At 50.4% G+C, this 12,142-nt stretch overlaps 1 protein-coding gene across 1 annotated transcript; it reads right to left on the bottom strand.

Annotated features, from left to right (window-relative positions):
• Positions 1 to 346: 346 nt before the first annotated feature.
• GJA8 (gap junction protein alpha 8) lies at positions 347 to 1,618 on the bottom strand. The gene has a single exon (XM_075540335.1). It carries the CDS (start codon positions 1,616 to 1,618, stop codon positions 347 to 349), a length of 1,272 nt encoding a protein of 423 aa, XP_075396450.1.
• Positions 1,619 to 12,142: the final 10,524 nt, after the last annotated feature.

Below are 12,142 nucleotides of genomic sequence, written 5' to 3'. Positions count from 1 at the left end.
CAACTGATGTGGAGGCAAGACTGGTGGAAGCTGGTGGGGGTTCCCATGATTCAGTTCAGACGGATCTTGATGGAGCAATAGGGATGGAAAGAGAGTCACCCATAGCAGTTAGGGTGGAGGGCCAGGCAGTCCTATGAGACTGGAAACTTTGATGAGGCCGAGTCGGGACTGTCTTGGCCCTCCCTCTCTAAGGGAAAGGCAACTCCTACTTGTTCAGCATGATTAGGTTCCACTCCTAACCAACCAGGAGTGGGGGTTAGGTCAGGGAACCGACCATTGAAAGCACACCGGGGTCTTTTTGCTTCACCTTGCTCTATGTCTGGCAAGCTTGGGAGTTTCCTTTCTATCATACTGTTAGGTCATCTGACCTGGCCCGGCTGCTGGCTTTGCTCAGCCGGCTCAGAGCTCGGGGGTCCTCAGCAGCCAGCTCTGCACACAGGGGCCCTGGGTTTGATGCCTTTTCTGCCTGCAGCTCTTCTTTCTCGGCCTGGGCACTCACTCCGGAGCTGTCTGCTCTCTCCCCTTCCAGAACTGCCTCCCGCCCTTCTGTGGTCACCCTCTCAGCTCCCTCCTCTGACTCTGCGCCCTCTCCTGCAGGCTGCTCTAACCCCTCCACTTCCACCTGAGCGTAAGAGGGCAACTTCGCTGGGCAAACCTGGGACAAGCCCCCCAGGGGCCCTGTGGTCATCTTCTCCTCAAACTGGCTGAAAGGCTTGGCAGCTAGTGGGCTGGTCTCCACAATCCCTACCTCGGTCAAAGGGAAATAATGGGACACGATCTTCTCTTCCTCCAGGAGCTGGTAGCCCTTGGCCTTCTGAATGGAGGAGACAGCCACGGAGTGGAGCGATTTCTCAGGGATGTCGCTCAGGGGCTGCTCGGCAGGCCCCGTGCAGGTGGAACGCACCCTCTTCAGGCCCAGGTGGCTCATCTCCATGATATTGAGGAAGAGGGAGACGGAGGCCACGGACAACATGAACAGAATGAAGATGGTCTTCTCCGTGGGCCGAGACACGAAGCAGTCCACCACATTGGGGCAGGGCCACCGGCTGCAGCGGTACAGGGGCAGGATCTGGTACCCGTAGAGGAAGTAGTGGCCCACGATGAAGCCCACCTCAAAGAGGGTCTTGAAGATGACGTGGCAGATATAGGTCCTCAGCAGGGACCCCTCCAGGCGGAACTGCTTGGTGCTCCGGCTGCAGCTGCTGCTCTTCTTGAGGCTGCCCTGGTCGGGGGCGAGGGGACCCCGGTCGGCGCCGTTGCCCCCCGGCTGTGGGCACAGCTCCTCCGCCTCCCTTAGCTTGCGCTTCTCCTGCATGCGCACGTGGTGCATGGCGTGGCCCACGAACACCAGCGAGGGCGTGGACACGAAGATGATCTGCAGCACCCAGAGGCGGATGTGGGAGATGGGGAAGGCCTGGTCGTAGCACACGTTCTCGCAGCCCGGCTGCTGCGTGTTGCACACGAAGTCCGACTGCTCGTCCCCCCACACAAACTCGGCGGCCGTGCCCAGGATGAGGATGCGGAAGATGAAGAGCACCGTGAGCCAGACGCGGCCGATGACGGTGGAGTGCTCGTTCACCTCCTCCAAGATGTTGCCCAGGAAGCTCCAGTCCCCCATCGCTCATCCACCTAGAGGAGGGAGAGGGCAGAAGCTGAGCAGGGCCATCAGGACTCCATCTCTTTCCCCACAGGTGTTTTGGGGGCAGGTTGGGGGAGGGGCTCCCTCTCCTTTCGGAGTCACTGGAGCTGTCAAGGTGCAAACCGAGAGGACAACAAAAGCCCCAACTCTGGGCCACCCAATCGCTCCTGCTCATCGACCCTGCAGGACAGGGTGGACCTGCCCTTGGGGGTTTCCAAGCCGGTCACTCTTTCTGGGACTAAAGAGTCTCATCTTTCGCCCTCAGAGGCTGGTGGGTTGGAACTGCTGACCCTGCAGTTAGGTCCCCACCTAGGGCTCCTCCCGGTGCAGACAGCACCTGCTAAGAGTGCGTGCAGAGTAGGACTAGGGGAGACAGGACAAGTCAACGAATCTGCCTCTGTAAGCTTCCTTACCTGTGAAATGGATTTAACTGGTAATGGCTCTTCTAATTCACTTAAAGGATAGATGAGACAACTTCTGTGCAATTCTTTGAGCTTCATAAAAAGAATTCATTGTGGACCATCAATTATACTAATGGATTTGACTGAAGACCACAAAATAAATTCAAGTTCATGAGACATATGCTGGGGTGCTGGGGGAAAAATATCCCTTCTCATGGTTGTCTGAGCACCCGAAGCTCTTTTTTTGTATGAAATTGACTGTAGCTACCTTACTTTAAAAAAATCATTTTATTGGGGGTTCTTACAGCTTTTATAACATTCCATACATCAATCATATCAAGCATATTTGTACATATGTTGCCATCATTGTTTTCATCCACGTTTCTTCTGTTCATCACCCTGGGTGTGTGTGTGTGTGTGATGCGTTGATCATTGAGATTGATTCCCCGTTCCTTCCCTCCTCCCTCCACCTTCCCCCTACCCTCCTGGTATCACTATTTCCATTTCTGTTCCTGAGGGGTTTATCTGACCTGGGTTCTGTGTGTCGTGAGCTCTTATCTGTACCAGTGTACATGTTCCTGTCTAGCCAGAACTGAAAGGCAGGACTGGGGTCATGATTGTGGGGGGTGAGGAAGCCTCAAAGAACCAGAGGAATATTATGCATTTCATTGGTGTTATACTGCTCCCTCATTGATTCATCCCGTCCTCCTCATTGTTGCTTTTAATTCCCTAGTTGTTCCCCTGTCTACGGCGTTGTTTGCTCACTGCTCCTTTCCCCTGCCTCAACCTCCCCCCAAGTCCCTCTGGAACTGTCAGTCCTGTTGCTTTCTCCTTGGGCTTGCTTCCCATGCCTATCCTATATAGGTAGGCAAAACAATGATAAAAGAGACAAAACCAAAAGATTGAATAAAAAGAGAAACAAAAAAAGAAACAGAAAAAAACTGGCAAAAACAAATTATACTCTCCCCACCCCCCCAAAATCATACATTATTCCAGGTCTGTCCATTGACCTTTATAAGTGTCTCCCCACTGGTCCTGGGGGGTTCTGGGAACTACTTCTCCTAAACTGAAGTCTATTTTGGGGGCTCCTCAGGAGTTTTGTGGCTTTGCCCTGCTCCTGTTTCTGGTCTGTTATGTTCTCTTCTTAGTTTGCCCCCCTGTGGGGTGGTCAGACCGGATTCGCTCCCCGCTGTGTGTCACCAGTATTGTCCTCTGTCTCAGTCTGCTCTGGCGAGGGGATATCATGTCTTAAGCTGTTGTGGGCCCTACAGTCCTCTCTGTGCCTTAGCAGCTCCGTGCAGGGACGCTGTCCTCAGGGCTTGGTGTGCTGACATGGCGTCTGGTCCCTCACTCTCTCTCTTTCCGTCTTGATTTGCTTCTGTGTGGGAAAGCCACCTTACTTTTGACAGTATTTTGATGCATAATGATCACGTGTTTAAAAGGAAATGAAGTAGAATGAGCATTTATTGAGTACCTGCATAGGGAGAGGCCTTTGACATTATATTATTCCATTTCCTTTTGCTAGACTGCAATCTCCATTAAGGTAGGGATGATTCGTGTTTCATTTACTGCTATATTCTCAGCGAGGGAGCCCTGGTAGTATAGTGGTTATGAGTTGGGCTGCTAACTGAAAGGTCAGCAGTTTGAAACCACTAGTGGCTCCAAGGGAGAAAGATGGGGCTTTCTACTCCCATAAAGAGCTAGAGTCTCAGAAACTTACAGGGGCAGTTCTACCATGTCTTATAGGGTCACTACGAGAAGGCATCTACTTGATGGCAATGAGTTTGGTTACGTTTTATATACTAAGTGCTAGTAAGAACTCAGTGAGTGTTAGCCAAAGTAATCCTGATGCATTAGAAAACTGCGACCCAAAGAGGCCAAATACATTGTGCAAAGTTAGAGAGCTAAGTCAGACACATTGTGGGTTCAGTTTTAGACCACCACGATAAAGCGAGTCATATGCCTCTTGGGTTTGTTTTCTAGTCCATACAAGCAGGAGCCTGGTGGAGTAGTCATGGTGGGCCGCTAGCTGCAAAGCCAGCAGTTTGAAGCCCCCAACCACTCGGCGGGAGACAGATGAGACTTTCCACCCCCATAAAGGGTTCAGTCTCGGAAGCACACAGGGGCAGGCCTACTCTGTGCTATAGGTTTGTTAGGAGTCGTTTGACTCATTGTCAGTGAGTTTGGTTTCTGGTTTGAGGGCATATAAAAGTTCATAATATGCCAGAGTCTGTTAAGTGTGTAATACCAGCCTTCACACCATGTAGTACATGCTTTGTGCTCTCGCAGATGAAACGGTGGTGAAAGCTTTTGGTTTCTAGAGAAATTGGTATGAGAATAAGAGGAATTTTTCTAAACAGCCTTTCTAAATTTTGGCAAGGATATGGCCTGCAGCAAGCTCAAGTACATGCTTGATCCCCTCATCATACATGCTGTGCACATACGCCGATACCCTGCCATTACAAATATGATAGGGCCACCGTGGGAATCCAAATTCTCAATTTTCTCAGCAGTTCATAGAGTGAAGTACGAACTTCAGAATTTCAGCTTTCCACAGCAGTTTATAAAACACGTAAGCCAGAAACCCTAACTCATGGTCATGGGGTCGATTCTGACACATAACCACCCATAGGACCTGGTAGAAGTGCCCCCGTGTGTTTCTGAGACTGTAAATCTTTATAGGAGAAGGAAGTCTCCGCTTTCCCCTGAGTCATAGCTGGTAGGTTTGAACTCTTGACCTTGCTGTCAGCAGTGCAGCACGGCACCACTAGGGCTTCTAGACAATTCACAGGGCTCCTTTAAAAGGGAGTCTTTCAAAATGAAGAAACTCTTTTCAGTCAAAATACTTCTTCATCTATTACAAATTAGCAATCTTATATTTTGTTTTTCACCGACCTCTCAAAGTTACATTTATAATAAAATTTAGGTTTCCTAATACGTGTCTTTTAATTTTAAAGTCAGGGCTGCACGATCACCCCCAATCCAGCGGCACTTCTCAGAGGGACTCTGAGTCTGGCTCTAGAGGACCCCCATAAAGCCACTATTACAATAAAGCGAGCTGCGTGATTAAAAAAAAATTTCCCCACATGCATAGAAAATTGATGTCTGCACTATGTTGTAATCTATTACGTGGGCAATAGCATAATGAGAAAGTTTGAAATATCGTGAGGATTACCCAAATGTGACCTAGGAAGTGAGCACAAGGTGCTGGAAAAACAGCACCCATAGGCTTGGTGGGTGCAGGCTTGCTACAAACGTGTGTGGTGTGTGTGTGCGAGAGAGAGAAGCAGATTCTTTAAAATGCAATCAAGCAAAGCAAAATAAAATGAGGTCCCGCTGTGGTTGCCTGGCTGCGTGCCTGCTCCCCCAGGCTGGTTGCTCTCTACTGCACCATTGAGTTAGGCGAGATGAGATGGGTTTGAATTTCACATGTCCAACGCCTCTATCCTAATTTGTTTTTGGTTTTCCAAGTTGGAATCTGGAAACCCTTCTTAACAGCTTCACAGAAGGAAGACAGTATAATTTACTATACCTCTTGTATTCTCCAAAGGAGCCTTGGTGACATAAGTGGATTATGCACTGAGCTGTTACGTGCACAGTCAGCGGTTCTAACCCACCAGCCGCTCCGGAGAGAAAGACGAGTCTACGCTCCTAAAGCGTCCCCCTTTCTGAAGCCCACAGGGGCAGTTCCACTCAGCCCTGTAGGGCCATTATGAACCCCAGTCTCATAATGACTCGTGGGCAGTGAGTTTGGGTTTTGAGTCTTGCTTTGATCTGAAAGACCAGCACAAGTGTGTGTGGGAGGGATCACATTAGAGAGCGAGGAAGACCCACTAGGATTCTCTCAGTGTTCCACAAAATGAAAAGGTTTTGGAACCTGTAACACACGGCTGTTTCAAAAATTGATCTAGAAAACAAGACCATCAGACATGATAGTATATAGTGCCCCCAGCACAGCATTGGCTAATGGGAATGGGATTGATTCGACAGGGGTAATGTGAACAAACTGGGGCATTCACCCAGGGCAAGCGCCTCTCTATGAATGGCCGTGGTCAAAACATTCACTTAACTGCAGGCCGATGTTTCTTCAGTGTGAACAGCTCTAGAGCTGTGGAGTTTACCCAGCCCTGCCTTTCGGACCAGGTGCAGGGCCCTACACTCCATGATCCCGCTCTGGGCTTCCTATAGTCAGACCTGAACTTCAGACCATGTGTAGCTCTCTCCTACCCCTTGGGGCTACCCAGAAGCCTGGCGTTCCTTGCCAGATCTACTTCCATGGCTTGCATGGGCCACTTTCCTAGGTGCATCCCATTGAAGGTGGACCCCACCAGCAATGTGCACATGCTAAGGCCTGGCAGGAGGCCAAGAGGTGTTTATATGAGGTCACGAGGCAGCTGGAGCTTGGTTGCCCAGGCCAGGAGTCTGCCCTTGTGAGCATGGCACCACTGTGGTGTGGGACTGAGCCAGGGGTGGAAAGGTAGGTGAGTGGGATGCAGTCGGGGGGCTGGTGGCCGGCTCCCCCAGCTCCGGTATACCTCAGGTGGAACTCTAGGCTCTAGAGCAACGGTTTTCAACCTGTGGGTCCGCAACCACTTTGGGGTTGAACAACCCTTTCACAGGGGTTGTTCATAACAGTAGCAAAATGACAGTGATGAAGTAGCAACGAAAATAATTTTATGGTTGGGGGGTGTCACCACCACATGAGGAACTGTATGAAAGGGTCGCCACATTAGGAAGATTGAGAACCACTAGGGAGTCTGAGAAATTAAATTAGAACCTGGCCTTTTGGGTCATCATGGAGATGTATTTTTCAGGGTGAAGCAAACAGTTTGTGCTTGGCTGTTAACCTAAAGGTAGGCAGTTCAAGCTCCTGCAGCGGCACCACGAAAGAGAACTACTTGCCATCTGCTTCCATAAAGCCACGGCTCTGGGGCCCAGTTCGACCCTGGAACACAGGGTGGCCATGAGTCAGGGTTCCAGAGGGCACGACTTCCAAAGCCTGCTCTGAGGTCATGGTCTGTCTAGTCGGATTGGTTGGTGCCATTGTTTTAATTAAAAAATTAGTTTAAATATAATATTTTTCGGTCCTTACATAACACAAATCCGAGGACCTCACTCCACCATTTAAAAGTGTCCAATCAATTCCTATTGTGTACTGGCTGAAGTCTGAACAAAGACCTTTCCCTTCTACCGGTTTCTGTTTTGTTCTCCATCTTAACTTTTTCTCTGTCCATAATCTCAAACCAAACCAAACTCACTGCCAGTGACTCGGTGCTGACCCATAGTGACCCTATAGGACAGGGTAGAGCTGCCCCTGTGAGTTTCTGAATCTGTCACTCTGTACGGGAGTAGAAAGCTCTGTCTTTCTCCTTCACAGTGGCTGGTGGTTTTAAACAGCGGAATTTTCGATTAGCAGCCCAACACGTAACCACTATGCCACCCAGGCTCCCCCTTCGCTCTGTCCACTCAGCGGTTGTTATAGGGCATCCACTGGGCTTTCTAGGACTGGGGACTCATGAAGCTTACATGACAGTGGAAGGGGCAAACATGAAGTTGATAAGTCAAGTGGTAGTGTGTTGGGTGGTTGAGAAAGAAGAAAGACAAAGCAGGAGTCGAGAACCAGATGGGCGGCGGGAAGGGGGTTGTATTTCATACAGGTGGGCAGAGAAGGCCTCCATTATAAATGCTCTTTAATGGGATGCCTGAAAGCAAGGGAACAGCCCGCTGATATCTGTGAGATGAGATCCCCGGGGGAAGGAAGGGCAAGTGCAAAGGCTTGAGGGGCTGCCGGCTTGCTGTGAGGGAGCTGGGAAGAGAGAGGGAGAGGGGACATAGCAGTAAGGTCACAGAGGGGAATGCTGGGTGAGCCTTGGGAAGTAGAGTGACACGGCCTGGCTTCTTGTCGTGAAGAGGCCGTCCAGGGCAACTATGACCCCAGAGACACCAGTGAGGAAGTCTCTGAAAGCACAGTGGCTTAGGGACAGAGGTGGCGATGGAGGGGATGAGATAGGGTGGCATTCTGGAGCTATCTGGAAGGTCGGGCTAATGGGATTCACTCCTGGAGTTGACGTGGCGTTTGCAAAAAAGAGAGTGGAGTTCTTTTCTTCCAGAGCAATTGGATGACTGGGAGCATCATTTCCTGGGGGTGGGGGGCCTGCAGGAAGAGCAGGTTTGGGGAAGGGGAATTAATGCGTTTCCCTAAGGCACTCTGCTCAGTGGTACAGAGTGTTGGACGCCTGCACACAATCCTACCTCTGCAATTGAACTCCGTTCTTTCTCAGCCTTGCCCGTCTGTGGCTAAACTGGGCGCCCCTCCTCGTTTCCACGGCACCCGGGGTAGGGTCAGTGTTAGCATTTAGCACCCGCTATCACTCGGCTAGGTTTACCCATCTGTAATCATCACAGGCTGTGACTTCCGGGAGGGCAAGGAGCATATCGCTCATTCCTAAACGCTAACTTTTAGCACAGTGCCTTGCATGCAGCAGGCCCTCGATAAACACTCGAGGAAAAGAGCAAGAAGGATAGTTATTATGGCAATGATACTTGTGAACTACTTGAATGAGTGATGAAAAGGTGTATCTTAAATTCTGTGTTATTTTCATCTGGAAAGTGCTTTGACGACATCATAGCTAAGTGTTCAGTTATTAGCCCCAAAGATCGACGGTTTGAAACCCTTACCCCCCAGCTACCTAGGCGTCCTGGTGGTGTGCCCCATCAAGATGACAGCCGAGGGGACTCCGCCAAGCAGGTCTACCCTGTCCTGCAGGATCACGATGAGTAGGAATGGACGCATTTCATTTTTAAGAGAGGACAAAGAAGATGGCAGGAAGAAGGGTCAGGAGACATCCTTTTGAAGACAAGCTTGTGAATCTTGGGGATAAAGACTATAGTCTCAGGGGATTCCAAGGTCAATTGGCATAACATAGCTCACAAAGAAATGTTCTACATCTTACTTTGGTGAGTAGCGATTGGGGTCTTAAGAGCTTATGAGCAGTCATCTAAGATGCAACTATTAGTCTTTCTAGGGGAGAGGCTAGATGAAAAGCTAGATATATGGAAACAGTTCATTGGGCGAATGGACCCTACAAACATCAGTCTCTCCAATCTTGAGACAAGAAGGACTAGATGGTGCCCAACTTCCACTACCAACTGCTCTGGATATGGTTCCATTAGAGAGTCCCGGACAGAGTCGGAGAAGAATGAGGAACAAAATTCAAAATCATACAAGAAACCAGGCTTGCCGGTCAGCTAGAGGCTGGTGGGCCCCCCAAGACAGTTCAGCTCTGGAATTGAACTCACCTCACTTTAGAATCACTAACCATCTAAGATCAAAAAGGCAGTGGACACGGTTCAGCAGTCTAGGAAAGACGGAGGAATGGAATCAGGAAACACAGGGAAGAAGTAGAACAAATGATGGTGCATTCAAGGGATGGCAATGGGCGAGTTGAAACACAAAGTTTATGAGCTGTTGAATGTGAACTGATGATCTGCTCTGTAAACCTTCACCTAATTCTCACTAAAAAGGTGTTTTCAGCTTTTTAAAGAAAAGAAAACCAGGCGGTGAAAACCCTGTGATTCGCAACGATCTGAGTCCCGTGGCACTTGGGACACCATGAGCTGGGCGCTGGCTAACAACAGACGAGATGGTTTTAACTCTTTCTTCCAATCTGTGCTTCTGAGTGTGGCCAGGCAGGGCCTGGTGCAGGAGACTGATGGCAGGCAGAGGCCCCGCTCTCAGTGTTCCCAGACAGTGGTCTGCTTTCGACTGGAGGACAGAGGGCGGTGCTCTGAAGCTCCCGCATGCTGCTCTCTGTGTGCTTCTGTTGCTGGGGTTGTGTCCTGTGGACTTGATCCCGACTCAGAGGGACCTTGTAGGACAGAGTTGAACTACCCCGTAGGGTTTCCCAGCTGTAATATTTCCAGGTGCAGATCACCAGGATGCATGTCCTGAGGGCCTTTGGTAGGTTTGAATTAAGCCACCAAGGGCTTAACCATTGCACCGCCGGGATGCTTTCAGCAGAGTCTCTGATAGCAGGTTTCTTTCTCCTTGGTGCAGCCACCAGTGCAGCTGTGACCTTTCCAGTCTCGAGTCCTGCACTGGGAGGAGCTCCTTGTAGGAATGGGGAATAGAGGTGGGATTGAGGGTGGGTGGGTTGGGGAATCCGACTCTCAGAACTAGCAGCTTGGAACTCCAGCCTTGAGTGTCTAGTTGAACTTGAGTTTTAAACACTCCCTCCTCCAACTACAGCTAAACGTTCCAGTTGCCCGTAAGTAGTGGGAACCGTTGCCATCGTCTTCTGGAGAACATGTGGGAAGCACTGTAGTCAGGAAAGCAGGCCAAGGAGAAAGCCTACAGGTGGCAGGACCAGGAAAAGTTGTTCTCCAAGATCAAATCTGGCTTTCACTCACTCACTCACTCACTCACTCACTCACTCACTCACTCACTCACTCACTCACTCACTGCCATTGAGTCTCTTCCGACACCTAGTCCCCTAGGCTTGGCTTTTCCAAGATGGTGAATCTGGCTTTAGTGCACTCAGGCACCAATGTTGCTAATACACACACACACACTCACACACACACATATGTGTGTGTCTGGATTGTGGTAAGAGCTGTCCGAGCCCCCAATAAAATGATTTATTAAAAAATAAGACTTCCCCTAATAAAACGATCAAAAGAAAAAAAGACTGCAGCCTGGAGAACCCAGCGGGGCAGTTGTCCTCACTCACACGGGGACCGCTGGGCTGGTGTCCACAGCACTGACCCAGAGCAGCAGGGCAAGCGCGCATCACATGCAAGTTCTTGTAAGCAGACACCCCAGGGGGAGGGGGGTTGTAGTACTCAAGAGCTGCCATTTACACAGCACTTACTAGGTGCCCAGCACCCAATTTCCATGCTCCACTCTCTACCCAGTGGGAGTGCTGGTTTAGCAGCAAGTGGTTCTTGCTTTCCATGCGGGAAGGCGGTAGTTTGACCTTCCTCCATTGGCCTTCACGGGAGCCGCCATTGGAAGTTTGCATGCTGCCCGGATGCCGAGCAGATTTCAGTGTCCCTTCCTGACTAGGAAGGAGTAGGAAGCAAGGCCTGGCAATCTGTTTCTGGCAATCTGCCAGTGACCAGCATGATCCGCTCTCAGCCAGTGTTGGGGCTGGCCCGGGACCACCGTGCACCAGGCTGTCATGAGCCAGGCTGACCTGGTGCAGCTAGTGACGAGGCAGTCGGACTTGTAGGTGATCTCGGAAAATACTGGTAGGGAAGTGGAAGTGAAGTGGGAAGAGAAAGGAAGTGTTACCCCCACCTGGGGAAGTTGGGATAGCTGCACACCAACGACAAGCCATAGACTGGCGGTGACTTCAGGAATCTTCGAGTCTCTGGCTTTGGGCTGTAGGAGGGGATGTGAGGTGAGGGGGGGTCCTCCCAGCCGAGCAGCAAGGCCTCTGCTCTGCCTTTTCCTCATGCTGATGGTCAGGCGCATCCGGGCGCTACCTCTTTCTTTGTCTTCTCTTTACCTGTTTCGGACTTAATAATGGTCCTTCTGGCCTTATCTTTGAGATCAGGAGTCTCGTTTGTACCATCCCTGTGGCTCGGCTCCTGTGCACGATCAGGAAAGGGATCCAGCTTCCTTCTGAAACGGCCATCTTCCTCTGTGTGGACAAGGCAGTCCCACGGCCCGGCCTCACTATGTGACAGCTTCACAAGAAGGAAACGATGAGGATGGCTCTCCTATGTGGCCTCCTGTGATCTCAGCAGTTGGGTCCGCACAGAGAGCTGTTGCTAATATATTATCCTCTCCCACATTTGAACTCCATTTTCACAGCCTTGATTGTGTGCTACTGTGTCTTCCTTTTGGGTTTCTGTTTGCATCTGACTCATATCACTGTGTGTGCCGGCAAGGGCTCTCAGGGTTGTATGTGCATTAATGATGTTTCCCCATTTAGGATCGAACGCTCTCGGTGGGCAGGGGCTGTTGTCCTTACCCTCCATGGACAGAGCACAGAGCCCCACACAGAGCGACGGCTCCACAGACATCAGGAGATGGGGCCAATAACGATCATTTTGAAGTCTTGAATTTTCAGGCTCCGAGTGCCTGTAATACCAGTAT

Source organism: Tenrec ecaudatus, chromosome 1 (genome assembly GCF_050624435.1).
Source record: "Tenrec ecaudatus isolate mTenEca1 chromosome 1, mTenEca1.hap1, whole genome shotgun sequence".
Classification (NCBI taxonomy): domain Eukaryota; kingdom Metazoa; phylum Chordata; class Mammalia; order Afrosoricida; family Tenrecidae; genus Tenrec; species Tenrec ecaudatus.
The sequence above is the reverse complement of the archived record's forward strand: the minus strand, read 5'-3'. Positions and strand labels throughout refer to the sequence as shown.